The following is a 16111-nucleotide window of genomic DNA, read 5'->3' on the forward strand; positions in this document are numbered from 1 at the left end:
AAGGAGATTGAATCAGTAATCATAAACCCCCCAACAAACAGAAGTCTAGATGACTTCAGTAGTGAATTCCTACCTAATATTAAAAAAAAAATAATAATGCTAATCCTCAATCTCTTCCAAAAAATTAGAAGAGAAGGGAACACGTCTAAAGTCATTTTATGAGGCCAGCGTTACCTCAATACCAAAACCAAAGATGCCACAAAAGAAAATTATAGGCCAGTATCCCCAATGAACATAGATGTAAAATTCCTGGACAAAATATTGGCAAACGAAATTCAGCAATACACTAAAAGGATAATGCATTATGATCAAGTGAAATTTATCCTAGGGATGCAAAAATGATTTGACATCTGTAAATCAATCAGTGAGATATACCACGCTGGCAAAAGGAAGGATAAAAATTATCTTATCATCTCAATACATGCAATAGAGGCAATAACAAGAAAAATATTTGTCAAAATTTAACATACATCAGTGACTAAAACTCCCAATATGACGGTTATAGAAGAAATGTATTTCAGTGTGTTAAAGGCCATCGATGACAAGCCCATAGTTAGCATCAGACTTAATAGTAATGAAAACTTCTAAGTTCAGGAATAAGACAAGGATGCCCATACTATCCATTTTTATTCAACATTATATTGGAAGTTCTAGCCAGAGCAATTAGGCAAAATTAGCATCCAGAATGGAAAAAAGTAAAACCATCACTATTTGCAAATATCATATTACGTATAGAAAACTCTTAAGACTCCCACAAAAATTGTTAGGATACGTGAATTCAGTGGGGTTGCACAATACAGAATTAATACACAAAAATCTGTTGCATTGCTCTGTGCTAATAACAAACTAATCAGAAAGAGAAACTAAGAATATAACCCCATTTACAATTCCATCAAAGAGTAAAGTAGGAATAAATTTAACCAAGAAGGTGAAATACCAAAAATTATACAATATTGATGAAAGAAGTTGAAGAAGACAAATAAGTGTAAGGATATTTTATGCTGTGGATTGAAAGCATGGTTTTCAATTTGAAATTGTTTCAAAAACAATTTCATAGTTTTCATAGCTGGCATTTTTTGACAGAAATATAACAAACAGTCCTAAAGTTTGTATGAAACTGCAAAGGCTCAGAATAGCCAAAGCAATCTTGAGAAAGAAGAACAAAGCTACAGGTATAATATTCCCTGATTTTAGGCTATACTATAGAACTAGAATAATCAGAACAGTATGGCATTGGCATATAAACAGACAAATAGATCAATACAACAGAATACAGCCCAGAAATAAACCCACACATATATGGTCAATTAATTTATGACAGAAGAACCAAGAGTATACAGTAAAGAAGGGATAGTCTTTTCAATAAAAAGTATTGTGAAAACTGGACTACTATCTACACCATATACAAAAACTAAGTCAAAATGGAATAAAGACTTGAACATAAGGCCTGAAACCTTAAAGGTCCTGGAATGAAAAGTAGGTGGCAAGCTCCTAGACATTAGTCTTGGTGATGATTTTTTGGATTTGGTACCAAAAGCAAAGGAAACAAAAGCAAAAATAAGTTGTACTACCTCAGACTGAAAATCTTCAGCACAAGAAAGGAAACCATCCACAAAATAAATAGGCAGCCTCTGGAATGGGAGAAAAATATTTGCAAATCATATTATCTGACAAAGGGTCAATATTCAAAATATATGAAGAACTCACAGAACTCAATAACAAAATAACAGTTCAATTAAGAAATGGGCTCAGAACATAAATGGACATTTTCCCAAAGAGATGTACAGATGGCCAACAGGTACACGAAAATGTATTCAACAGCACTAATCATCTGGGAGATGCAAATCAAAAGCCATGAGATACCACATCACACCTGTTACAAGGGCTGCAGTCGAAAAACAGAGATAATAAGTGTTGGGAGGATGTAGAGAATAAGGAACCCTGGTGCACTGTGGATAGGAATGTACATTGACACATACATGGTGGAAAACCATACAGATTAAAGATGGCACTACCATATGATCCAGCAATTTTACTTCTGGATATTTATTGGAAGAAATCAAACATACTAACTTGAAAAGATAGCTGCATCCCATGATTATTGCAATGTTATTTACAATAACCAAGAGATGGAAACAACTTGTGTCCATTGGTAGATGAATGGATAAAGAAAACGGTAAATATAGACAGTGGCATATATTATTCAGATATAAAAAAGGATATTCTGTAATTTGTATCACCTGGATAGACTTCGAGGGCATCATGCTAAGTATAAACTAAGATAGAAGAGAATTCCATGTGATCTCACTTACATGTGCAGTCCCCCCAAATAAAACAACGCAAACCCAAAAGAACCTGAACTGAAAATAGAGAATGGATGGTGGTTGTTAGAGGCTAGGATTTGGGGATGGGCAAAATGGGTGAGGTTGGTAAGAAGGCACAAACTTCCAGTCATAACATAAATAAGTTATGAGGATGTAATGTATAGCATGGTGACTGTAGTTAATAATATTCTACTGTATGTTTGAAAGTTTCTGAGAATAGATGTTAAAAATTCTGGTCTTAAGAAAAAAATCTATAACTACATGCGGTTATAGATGTTAACTTAGATCTACTGTGTCATCATTCTGTGAGTATACATATATGGAATCATTTTGTTGAACACCTAAAACTGTTATGCCTAATGTTATTTGCCTCTTATATCTCAATTTAACAAAGAAATAATACAGCTTTATTGGGTGATTGTAAATATTAAATTAAATGCCAGTACAGTATTGCTGCTGCCTTTTACTTCTGTAGTTCCTTTTGGGACATCTACACTCTCACCTTTTGCATTACAGAGATCTGTATCAGACCTCTGATTTTTCCAGTGTCTCACAGAGCCACATTCTCTTTTTCTGACCACCTAATTTTTACTTCCTCCTGCTCTACAGTGGTATAGTCATTTTTAACATTGTTAAACTGTCTCTTCTCATTTTGAGCTCGTATGTGTTTTGTTCTTAGCTATCCCATTTTCTTATCCCCAAAGTTACAAGCTTCTTATAGAGTGTCTTTCATATTGTGGGCCCATAAAGTATATGTAGACTTGATAGGATTTCCTGAAAAGGCAAACCATTAATGAGAACAGATTTTGGATCAAAGAAAACCCAATTTTAGAATCTTTAAAGTGAATAAGTGCAAAGTAAATTAAGCAAGGCAAAAGTGTAAGCAGGAAAAATAAAACAGAGTGTGTCTGCAAATGGAGTATTAAGGTTGGACTTTGCAGGATAAAATGAAAAAAAAGAAAAAGAATGGATGTGTCTTACTGGTGAGCTCCATCCTGCTTCAGACTTTGCTAGACTTAGCTTGTTGACAATTGCCATGACCTTAGAGTATATTTAATGTTGCTATTTATAATCATTTCTAAATAAATGTTTGCTTACCAGAGTTTGGAATATAATCATGTGGTTCTTTTAGTTCATTTACAAATGACTAAAAGGAAGTGAAAATATCTGTAGTATCCATTTGGAGAAGGGATGAAAATTTAGAATTTGGAAATTTTTTCTTAAAGTATGTAAGTAACAGACGTTATGTAAGAAATCATTAAGAGTGTTTAGATTCCAGTTCAAGTAGCGAAGAGTTTTGGTAAGCTAAGTAAACAGTTTAGAGTCTCCTAAGTTATGTGAAATTAGATTTCAAAGAAAAATGTCAGATAGTTAGATTTCAACTGTCTGTAATGGTGATTTAGACCTATATTTTCACTTTTAGATAACTTCATAACTACTTAGTAACAGTGAGGGAAATACTAAACCCAAAGGTGTCATAAAAAGTCCATTTGCCTGGTGTTTTTGTACCGAGAAGTTCATGTGCCATTTGGCCCACCTAGCTCACGGCTCATTGGATTTTTCTGGATTGCTTACTAATCACACTTGACTGGCAAAGAGAGTTTGGGGCTTTTAGAAAGCACAAAAAGAGGAGTAACATTAAAGAGATAGTGATTTTAAAAGTGTCCAGGTCATGGATTCAACTAAAAATCTACCTCACATACCTCATGGTTTCAACGTAGATTGTCATAGAATCCTGCTGTTGTCAAACTGCAACATAAGAATTGTGGCAAAAACTCGGAACCACCACAAATTGTGAAGTTTATCTAGATTGTTCAGGATGAGACCAAGAAGAAGTGAGAAGTAAGCACATGACTTCTGATGAATGCTTTTATCCATTCTCAGTGTGTTCAAGCCATGCGAAGTCTAAATGAAGCCTCAGAGGCTCCTGTGGGTCCTGCTTTAGCAAGACATTTGAAACTGGGTCAGACACCACTTCTCCTAAGTCTGACCTCCCTGAATATAACCTGTCTGACAAAATATTAAGCATTTTTTGGTCAAATCTGATTTACAGAAATAACTGGAATTTTTAAAAATTGCCCTTGGTGTTGTATATGCATTCTCCTTTTTTCAAAGATCATGAATAGAAACTACTTGGTTAAAAGCTGTTGTCCACCTTGCTCAATACACTGGAGAAACAGTGATTATAGTGCGCACTGCTGTTACACATGAACACGCAACAAAGCAGGGATCATACATGAGTTGGGAAGGTAATCCATCTTATGGTGTCAAGTTTTCAGTTTTCACTGTATTTCATTAACTATTTATGTTAGGTATAAAGTCACTTAAAGATGTTTCTCACACAGTTTTAAGAGTCACTAAATTTACTGAACTCACCTAAATTTTATTATCTGTTGTATATTAACACCTAGGGCTTCCCAGGTGATGCTAGTGGTGAAGAACCTCCCTGCCAGTGTAGGAGATTTGAAAGAGATGTGGGTTCGATCCCTGGTAAAATCCCCTGAAGGAGGAAATGGCAGCTCACTCCAATATTCTTGCCTGGAGAATCCCATGGACAGAGGAGCCTGTGGGCTACAGTCCATAGGGTCACAAAGAATTGGATACAACTGAAACGACTTAGCATGCATGTATATTAAGTACAAAGAATGGATAATTTTCTATTTGAAATATTGATTTTATAATACTGGGCACCAAACTTAACTCCAGGGAGAAGGGAAACTCTCCACTTCCTACCCAGCTTCCTCCTGATTAAAATGGACATTCACAAAGACTAGAACCATCTTTAAGCCATAAATATTTTTGATATCATCCAATTTGGTGGACGCCCCTAAGATGGGGATATTATATTGTCCTCCTGGAGGAGGAAATGGCAACCTACTCCAGTGTTCTTGTCTGAAAAATCCCATGAACAGAGGGGCCTGGCAGGCTATAGTCCATGGAGTCACAGAGAATCGGACACAACCATGTGAATGAGCACACATATCATTTTTACTAAAGGTGGTTTTTTTTTAGCACACTTTCAATGTGATAAGCAGGTTATATATCATGCATCTCATACTTATATAAATTCAGTAGTTTTACATGAATTGACATTTCAATTTACATGAATTGGTCTCTATCAACTGACCAACTCCCTGTCATTCATGTTTTGGCTGAAATGTCTCAGCCTTTTATGTCATCCACAGCACTAATAAGCTCCCACCCCTCAGTACCAGGTTAATATCTGAAGTTTTCAATAACCCTCCATTTTCTTTTTGCTGCTATCAATTGAAAGTGTCACTTTTTATAAACTTCAAGATTAATTCAACTCATCTTAAAAACTCATTGATTGCCTCTGACCCCTTCACTGTTTCACTTCGTTATGTTTCCCAGGATCAAAGAGAATACACAGCTTGCTGGGCACATTAACATAAGTTTCAGAGGCAACTATTAGAGCAAATGAAACATTTTTATGCAATTCTTTCTCAAAATTTCCTCCCAATTATGAAAAACAACACACCTGAATCCTTTTTTCAAATTATAGAAAGACATAAACATAGAATTACCCACCAGGACCGCTGTTCTTGGTATAGTGTGGACCCTTTCTAAATTTAACATTTCATGCCTTTCTTCTGTTTTACAACTCAAGAGAAAAGGTGAATACATTCCTAGATTGAAGACTCTCCACGAGAGTCAATAACAGCCCACTCCTGCCAGTTTCTTTGGTACACCTGAGACATGAGTTTTACTACCTTCGTTAAGTGAGCCTAGTCCCCCTGAGTAACAGCTGCTGAGGATCTCTACAGCAAATATATTTGAAGCTCCCTCTGTGACCCTTTTTTCAAAGGGCACTTCTAGTCAAGGATTCCTAAACATTTAATGACTAAACGGTAGATTGATTATCTTATTGCTTCCTACTGTATCTAAATCATGGAAGGTCTCATAGCAGCTTTCTTTCCTGTGTTGTTGCATCTATTACAAAATATCTAAGGCCAGAGAAGATGTTTCACTGTTTTTAACAATGTATTTCTATGATAAGCACATCCCATGAAAGCACATGAAAATACACCATATTGCCTTTCTCAGCCTTCTATCAGCCAGTTCCACCAAAGGCATGTAATAGGGAGACTTCTTGTTAGGAGGCCCTGGGAAGGATTTTCTTCCTTAATAAAATAGGTTCATGAAGGGACAATGCCATTCCTTTCCTACTTTGGGACATTATTGTGAGAACACATCATACTTGGAGCTGCTGCAACCATCTTGCATACAAGAGGATGGCCAAATAGAAATGTGAGACTGGTTTCTGAACCGGCCTTGGGGCCAGACTTCACTTTATGTGAGACATGTACACCTAGGGTGTAACACTTCTGTTGGTATTCTGTTATTTAACATAGCCCGGAGCATCCTGATACAACTTCTTTCCCACATTTCACCAATGTATACAGAAAAGTATCCAACAATTGATTTACTCATTCAGTAAATTTTATTAAGTGGTTATAATGAGTTAAAATTTATATGAAAACTGTCAGAAGAAATAGGTATATTAAAATATTTTACTTCTATGGCTGGATATCATATACAACTGTATTTTCAGATGCATAACACAGACCATTTTCATCTTAGCTGTTCTACTACTATTTGAAAAATAAGTTTTTGTAGTTTCAGTTGCCAGACTTCCTTGGCTGAGACTGAGTTTTGATGTGGTGTTTTTTTGTTTTCTGTTTTTTTTTGTTGTTTTTTTGTTTTTTGTTTTTTTCTGTCAAAGAGGCAGGGAAACCCACTGGGAACAAAGGTTCAATAAATTTAGTAAGTCATCTGCCAGGCAGTATACCAGGATTATACTTTTTTATAGAATAACATTGAGAACTAAGTAATTTTTTTAGGGTTGCCTTGAGATGCGTGCGTGCGTGTGTGTGTATTTGTGGCCCGTGGGTTGCAGCCCACCAGGCTTCTCTGTCAGTGATATTATCCGGACAAGGATACTGGAGTGGGGTGCCATTTCTTACTCCAGGGGATCTTCATAGCCCAGGAATAGAACACCATGCAGGTCACTTGAGTCTCCTGCATTGGCAGGCAGATTCTTAACCACTCACACCACCTGGGAAGTTAAATGAAACTCTTGTTTGGCTGTGTTCACTGACTTCTTAATAAAGCTCAAGCTCTGAGCTTAGCCAGGTCTCCCACATTGCAGGCAGATTCTTTACCAGCTGAGCCACAAGGGAAGCCCTTACTACAGTTCAGTTCAGTCGCTCAGTCGTGTCCGACTCTTTGCGACCCCATGAATCACAGCATGCCAGGCCTCCCTGTCCATCACCAACTCCCGGAGTCCATCCAAACCCATGTCCATTGAGTCAGTGATGCCATCCAGCCATCTCATCCTCTGTCATCCCCTTCTCCTCCTGCCCTCAATCCCTCCCAGCATCAGGGTCTTTTCCAATGAGTCAACTCTTCGCAAGAGATGGCCAAAGTATTGAAGTTTCAGCTTCAGCATGTTCCAGTGAACACCCAGGACTGATCTCCTTTAGGATGGACTGGTTGGATCTCCTTGCAATCCAAGGGACTCTCAAGAGTCTTCTCCAACACCACAGTTCAAAAACATCAATTCTTCGGCGCTCAGCTTTCTTATATAGTCCAGCTCTCACATCCATACATTACTGGAAAAACCATAGCCTTGACTAGACGGACCTTTGTTGGCAAAGTAATGTCTCTGCTTTTGAATATGCTATCTAGGTTGGTCATAACTTTCCTTCCAAGGAGTAAGCGTCTTTTAATTTCATGGCTGAAATCACCATCTGCAGTGATTTTGGAGCCCCCCAAAATAAAGTCTAACATTGTTTCCACTGTTTCCCCCATCTATTTCCCATGAAGTGATGGGACCAGATGCCATGATCTTTGTTTTCTGAATGTTGAGCTTTAAGCCAACTTTTTCACTGTCCTCCTTCACTTCCATTGAGAGGCTTTTTAGTTCCTCTTCACTTTCTGCCATAAGGGTGGTGTCATATGCATATCTGAGGTTATTGAGATTTCTCCCTGCAATCTTGATTCCAGTTTGTGCTGCTTCCAGCCCAGTGTTTCTCATGATGTACTCTGCATAGAAGTTAAATAAGCAGGGTGACACACTCCTTTTCCTATTTGGAACCAGTCTGTTGTTCCATGTCCAGTTGTAACTTGCTTCCTGACCTGCATACAGGTTTCTCAAGAGACAGGTCAGATGGTCTGGTATTCCCATCTCTTTCAGAATTTTCCACAGTTTGCTGTGATCCACACAGTCAAAGGCTTTGGCGTAGTCAATAAAGCAGAAACAGTTACTATAGTTGGTCACCTAAACTGGCTTGCCCATTAATGGGCACCTTCTCTAACACCTGAGTCACCTGCATTGCTTCAGAATGCGAGGTTTCCCACAGGCAAGGTATGAAGCATATTTTAACTCTAGGCCTTTCCACGCCCTTAGTTCTACTGAAAATGAGGATTTTTTTTTTTTTTGCCTAAATTAATAAGCAGTTCTAAAATGCATGGTATTTTAACAGGACAATTTTAGGAGAAAGCAGTAAGTTTGGGGGAGGAGCTTTGCAGTTCTTTGTCTGCTTTGCACTTAGTAGAGAAGCACAAATAAAGTTAATCTTACGATGACCAATTTGAGCCAACTTTGAAAAGGGTGTTTTACAATAATAGTAAAAAGATAGGAGAGACGCACTCAGTGTGCTTTATATATAGTTTGTTTGTCAACCTTAATTTCACTAGATAATGGGATTCCAGTGCCTTGACTGGTCCTTTCAGTTGTGACTAAGTAAGGATCTGTAAACTGTAGTGGTAGTTTTAAAGAGAAAGGTAATACTGGGGATCAAGTGAATTAGCTGTTGTTCACATATGTCTTTGTTAGGGGGGTTTACAAAAGCCGACGTGGCTTTTTATTTCCTTGTTTTTTTATTTTTCTAAATCTTACGGCAAATACTCAAGTCTGATGTTTCTGAGAGTTATGCCATTGTGTAATGACTACCAGGCAGGGACCTATCATGTGACCAAGATTCAACATGTCCTTCCACAATAAAAGGCCCAAACTGTATCTTTTTTTTTTTTTTTTTACGACATCTGTACACAGTTTAATCACGAACAAGAGCAAGGATTCGAGTTAAATAAATTAAACCACACTGTCCTGTTACAAGAAAATGAAACGAAAGCTGGGGGCGGGGATAGGTCCTCCCCAATCCCAAGTCCTTGCATTCACACCGCAATATTTCAGGTACAAGAACAAAACAAGTCCCCAGTGCAGTACAAAACCGCTTCCCATTGTTTCTTATGGCAGTCACTGAATTACCAATTGTCCGAAAGCTAAGAAAATTTCGTGGAAAAGGGCGTACCCTTTGGCTCCATGCGTGTCCTGTAGCTGAGGAGGCAAGTTCTTAAGAACCGACGACTGGCTGATACACTCTTGGGGAGATGCGCCTTCACAGACTCTCAGGCTTGTGTCTCAGCTTCCCCATGCAGTCCTGGCGAGGGGAGTCCGCTAGGCGTCCAAATCGAAGTCGTCACGCTCCTCATTGTACTCCAGCACGTGCCGCTTGATCTTGGACGAGTCAACCCAGGTGACAAAGTCCTCCATGCTTCGCGTGACAAGGAAGGCGGGGTCGGTGACCTCGTCGGGGCCCACGCGCACGTGGCCCTGCTCCACGAATGCCACGGCGGCCTGGAGGTGCTGCGCCATGCGCAGCTTAAGCAGCACAGTGGGCGGGCGGCGGCGGCAAAAGGACGAGGCCGTGACGAAATCGCAGAGCTCCAGCGATCCCCGCGTGGGCACTAGGCCGAGAGCATACAGCTTATCCAGCAGCGCGGCCGAGGAGCGCACGCGAAACGGGTCGCGCTCCGGCAGATCGCGCAGACGCCGGGCCAACTCGCGCACAGCACGGCTCAGCTGGTTGTAGCGCGTATAGTCCTCGCGCCGCTGCAGCCGATAACGCCGCAACACGCGTAGCTCATGCAGGTTGTGATCTGTGACCTCCCAGTTCAGGAAGTCCACCTGCTTGAGCAGCTTCTGCTCGTGAAACTTAAGCTTCCGCACCATGATGGCGGCTCAAACGTTGCCGGACCGGAGGTTCAGCGCGCATTCCGGCTGCAGCGCGACTTCCCCCAAACTGTATCTTAGTATTGTTGGTACTGATAATCTTCTACTATTAAAATCAGTTAAATGAATCCCAACTAAGAACACTTAGGTATTTAATTTTACACTGCAAAATAGCTGTTATTCATGTATTTAATTAAACAGAAGTTTGCATTAATGTTACATATTCTTAAATGCCTTTTTATGCAGAATAATTTTAGACTTATTGAACGTTTGCAAAGAAAATAGAGAAAAATTTCCTATTTTTACCCATTTTCCCCTGATGTTAACCTCCTACACAACTGTGTGACATTTGTCAAAACAAAGAGATTAACATGGGTATAATACTACTGATATTAACTAAAGCACAAACTTTATTCAGATTTCACCAGTGTTTTCCCAGTGTCCTTTTTTTTTGTTCTGGGATCCAATAGAGGATCTTGGTTTTTTGTTTTTAAATTTATTTATTTTTTTAATTGAAGGGTAATTCCTTTACAGAAGCAATTGTTGCTTCTGTTGTTTTTTATTTTCTGTCTAACCTCAACAATTGTTGAGGTTAACCAAAACAATTGTTGTGTTCTGTCTAACCTCAACATGAATCAGCCATAGGATCCTGTAATTTTTTTTTTCATCACCATATTCCCTTAGTCTTCCTCCATTCTGTGGCATTCCTTTATTTTAGTGCTTTTGAAGAGAACTGGTTGGATATTCTGTAGACTGTCTCTTGTTTTGAATTTGTTTTGCATTTGCTTTCTCATGACATTTTCTCAGGATTAGTTGAGAGTTATGGGTTTTGGGGGAAAAGCCTCACAAATGTGAACAAATGTGAGCCTCACAGTGATATTAATTATAATCATTTGATTAAGGTGGTGTCTGCCAGGATTCTGCACCACAAAATTAATGTTTTCTCCTCTATTTTATTCAGTAAGAGCAGTCTACATACAAGTGCTGGTTGTGGATAGCGGAATTAAACTTCACCTCCTAGAGTGGGGAGTATCCTTTGTAATTGTGTGAAGGAGATTTGTCCCTTCTCCTCCGTTGTTTAATTATCCAGTATGAACTTATCAATATTTTATTCTTTGGGTTATAATCTAATAGCACTGTTATTCATTTTGTAAATTCTGAGAAATAGAACTTACTTGTCCTGGATTTATTTGTGTAACCATTGTTATGCATAGCCACAGTCAGTAAATATAGTATTTGCTCATGATTGTTGTGATATGAGTTGATGTAAAATTTGCATCTGTTCATATTATCACTCATTCTTGTTTAAGAGAGGCCTGTGGGTAACATTTCCTTGGTGCATCCACACCCTGTATTCAGGATTAAAAATTGGTGGGAGAGAACAGTTTGTCGTCTCTTGCACATTGCTTTTTTGTTTCTGGCATTGCATTCATGGTCTCATGATTCAGTACAGTAGATACTGTAATGAATTAATGAAAACTTGGACAATAGTGATAAATTAGTCTATCTTTGAAGTTCAGTTTTTAGCACATTAGGTGAGTAGTATAGATATTTCTGTGGTTCTCATAACTATAAATTTAGCCTTGAACACCACTGGTTTGAACTGCATGTGGATTTAATCCACGTAAGGTATTTTTTTTCCTAATAAATATGTACTGTAGTACTATACAATGTGTGGTTGTTTGAATCCATGGATGTGTAACTGTGGATATGGAGGGAATAACAGTAATGTTATAAGTGGATTTTCGACTGTGCTTGAGGGCAGGAACCCCTAACCCCCAGGCTGATCAAGGGTTAACTGTATATTTATCTACACTAAAAAGGAAAAATAAAATGCTGTGGAGGGCTTACTTTTTATGGAAAAAGAATGCATAATGTTAAAAATACACTCAAATAGTTGGTTTTTTTTTTTCCCTCTAGCCAACTCTAAAACTTGATTAAAGAAAATTTAAGCCAAGGAAAACCAGGTTCTAAACTTATGGAATATCTTTAGACTATAGAGTATGCTCAGAGATTATGCCTGTCTGTTTTGAGAAAGCAGTGCTAATAATGTATATGGGGTTTTTGAAAAAAAGATGGTGGTAGCAGTGCCATGCCAGCACCCACAGGATCTATCTTTATAAAACCTGCTAGACCCTCCATCTTTGTCTGAGAAATTCAGGTGATAAGACAAAATGTCCTCCAATGGAAAAAGTATGAAACAGGCAGGTTATATAGACTAATTACATGATCAGTTGCACTGTTATTTATCAGTCCATAAAATTAGAAATAAATATATGATGACCTCAAGACTATTAAGAAAACTGTTAAGAAAAATCTGGATATTGCTTTTTAAGAAAAATAGGAATATTGCTTTAAATATGAATAACATGTAGCATTGGCAATGAAATGGGGAGAAAAAGACTCACAAGGCTTTGTGATTTTTATGAAAGAGAGAAGAACATTTAAGTTGAAGAGAATAGAAAAGATTGAAAAGCATTAGTGATGTATAAATGGAACATGAGAAGGCAAAGCACAAAGAATCATCATATCTTCAGAGGAGAGTTCTAAGAAGCTGATGATTCAGTCATTTTCCTTGCCTTTCTGGGATTTCTGAAACATATATAAAATATTAGAAAGTTTTATGACAATTTCATGGGTCTTCCTATTGCTCCCTTCCCCCAAGGGAGCAACAGCTGTCTCACTTGGAATGGAGAAATACACTCAACCTGTCAGTGTGTTCAGTCCAGAACAACTGTGCAGACAATGCAAAATTCACATTTGAGGAAAGTATACAGCTTTAAAGGAAGTCTAAGAAGAGACTCTGAAGAACAGGTATTTCTCTGAGGAGAACATCAACTGTGTTTAACTAATACCCTTAGAGAGATTCAAGTACATATTGCAAACAGGCTGTTAAGTACAGTGGTTAAAAAAATCAGCTTTGGAGCCCGACTGCTTGCATTTGAAACCTGGTTTTACCACAAATAGTTCTTTGAGTCTCAGTGTACCTTAGTTTCCTCATCCATAAAATCGGAATAATTTTACCTAATTTAAATAGTTGTCTTGATAATTAAATGAATTAATTAATGAAAAATGCCTCAAAGAGTACTAGGCACATAGTAACCATTCAGTCAACATTTTTATTAAAACTACTCCTGTCTGTATGTGTCATAGCTTATTATAGTTTTTGCTCTTTGTGCATAAAAAATTGGCTTCTGTGATAAAGAACCAGTTGTGAAGTTTGAAAATTAAAGAGTTGCTTGCTGAAATGATCAATTAGTAAACCAGACACCACAGAAGAACAAATTAATGAGTCAAATGACCAAGCTAAAAGATTTTCCTTAAACAAATGATAGGAGATGCAAATTATGAGAGGAGAAATCCAGAAGTTTTAACACCTAAGAGACATTCCAAATAGAAAGTCTGAAGGAATGAAGAAGAGGAAAAAAATAGTATTTTCTTAAATAAGGGAAGGAATATTCCTAGTTTTAAAGAAATTCGTATTAGAAGAGTATCCTCACTGCTGAGCCGAATTAGTGAAAAAGTTGCATACCTATATTCATACTAGTAAAGTTTCACAAAACCAGGTATACAGAGAAAGTCAATAAAGCTTTCAGAGGGGGAAAATTAGGTTATCTACAGAAATCAGATTGATATCAGACTTCTTATTAACTATATCAAGTTACAGAAGACTAGTGGGCAAAATAGCTTTGAAATTTTGAGGGGAAAATTACTTGGAAGTCTCAAGTTCTGTTTTAAGCAAAACTAGCCTCCAAAATTGAGAACAACAACAACAAAAATTACATTTCAGAGATATGAAGACTCAAACATTTTTTGAGATAAATTCCTTGAGGAGGACTACCAGAAGGATGTGGGATATAAGAAACAAATGATAAACAAATGATACGAGAAGCCAAGACAGGCTTACCGAGTCAAGTCTAAATATTCAGAAATATTTCTGTGACACGTAAGGAATAGGAGTAGTAATAATGATGGCAGTTTGGGAGAACTGTTGGATGATTTGTTCAAATCTTGGAAGAGGGACAAGAGGAAAGCATAATTCTTTGTTTAGGGGAAGATTGTTTATTAACTCAACGTTGACAGTTATTTAAATGTTTGTTAGAAATAGAAAAGTGAAGTTATTTAAATCTTTGTTAGAAATAGAAAAGTAAAGTAAAACATGACCTTTAAAATAATAGAGTTTATAATTTCCAAGTTACTAGAAACGGGGTGAGCAATTGTGAATGGGAAATTTTTTTGTTACATTTTTATGTTCCTTGACGCAATATCCTTGGTATTATTGTAACTTAATCATAGTAATGATAATAGTGATTACTTATTGAATACTTTGTGCTAAATAATCTTATTTATTTCTTACAATTCCTATCAGGTAAAATGCTATTGTGGCATTAGGCTTATTATTACATTTGGGATCGATGAGGGACAATGGCTTAAGGCTGACCAGCTGGTTTGTGGTGGCTCCCTGATTCTAACCCACACAGTCTCACTCCAGAGTTACACAAAGGCTACAGACTGCACTGTGGGTGTGTGTGTCCTCAGGTGAAAGAGGAGAGATGTAGGTGTCTATCAGGTGGCTCTCACTGACAATACATACAGTGGGTGAGCAGCAGTTGAACACGTCTCAGCAAGACCTACGCTAACCTTATTTATATTTGTAGAATATAGTATTCTGGTTTGAACTTGCTTGTGCTTAGTCACTCAGTCATGTCCAACTCTTTGAGACCCCATGGAATGGAGCCCACCAGGGTCCTCTGTGCATGGGGATTCTCCAGGCAAGAAAACTAGAGTTGGTTGCCATGCCTTCCTCCAGGGGATCTTCCCAACCCAGGGATCCCACATTGCAGGTAGATTCTTTACCGTCTGAGACACCAGAGGAAGCCTAAGAATACTGGAGTTGGTAGCCTATCCCTTCTCTGAGGGAACTTCCTGACCCAGGAATCAAACTGGGTTCTCCTGCATTGCAAGCAATTCTTTACCAGCTGAGCTACTAGGGAAGTCCCAGTTTGTACTTACTCAAACCAAATAATATGGTCAAAATCCTTCAAGCTAGGCTTTAGCAGTATGTGAACCAAGAACTTCGGAATATACAAGCTGGATTTAGACAAGATAGAGGAACCAGAGATCAAATGGCCAACATTCGTTGGATCATAAGAAAAGCAGGAGAGTTCCAGAAAAACATCTACTTCTGCTTCATTGACTACAGTAATGCCTTTGACTGTGTGGATCACAACAAACTGTAGAAAATTCTTGAAGACACCACCATACCTGTCTCCTGAGAAACCTGTATGCAAGTCAAGAAGCAACAGTTGCAACCAGACATGGAGCAGGAGACTGGTTCCAAGTTGGGAAAGGCATATGACAAGGCGTATGTATGCGGTCCCTCTGCATATTTAAGTCGTATGCAGAGTGCATCATGTGAAATGTGGGGCTGGATGACTCACAAGCTGAAATTAAGATTTCAGCTGGGAGAAATATCTTCAACTTCAGATATACAGATGGTGCCATTCTAATGGCAGAAAGTAAAGAGGAACTTATGAGCCTCTTGATGAGGGTGAAAGAGGAGAGTGAAAAAGCTGGCTTAAAACTTAACATTCAAAAAACTAAGATCATGACATCTGGCCCCATCGCTTCACGGCAAATAGGTGGGGAAACAATGGAGACAGTGACAGAGTTTATTTTCTTGGGCTCCAAAATCACTGCGGACAGTGACTTCAGCCATGAAATAACCAAAAAAAAAAAAAAAAAAAGT

General features: G+C 38.1%; 2 protein-coding genes across 4 annotated transcripts in view; one reads left to right on the top strand and one right to left on the bottom strand.

The window, feature by feature from the left end:
• Window positions 1–16111, top strand: part of LCLAT1 (lysocardiolipin acyltransferase 1) — a 191035-nt gene that overhangs the window by 92570 nt on the left and 82354 nt on the right. The window lies entirely within an intron of this gene.
• LOC138436764 (U3 small nucleolar ribonucleoprotein protein IMP3-like) lies at window positions 9433–10571 on the bottom strand. Its single transcript, XM_069582902.1, has one exon. It carries the CDS (start codon window positions 10360–10362, stop codon window positions 9808–9810), a length of 555 nt encoding a protein of 184 aa, XP_069439003.1. The 5' UTR covers window positions 10363–10571; the 3' UTR covers window positions 9433–9807.

The sequence above is a fragment of the Ovis canadensis genome, chromosome 3, assembly GCF_042477335.2.
Source record: "Ovis canadensis isolate MfBH-ARS-UI-01 breed Bighorn chromosome 3, ARS-UI_OviCan_v2, whole genome shotgun sequence".
In the NCBI taxonomy this organism is placed as follows: Eukaryota; Metazoa; Chordata; class Mammalia; order Artiodactyla; family Bovidae; genus Ovis; species Ovis canadensis.

Bases quoted from the DNA above. Each gene is read 5' to 3' on its own strand.
- LOC138436764 (XM_069582902.1), bottom strand. From the start codon at position 10,362: ATGGTGCGGAAGCTTAAGTTTCACGAGCAGAAGCTGCTCAAGCAGGTG.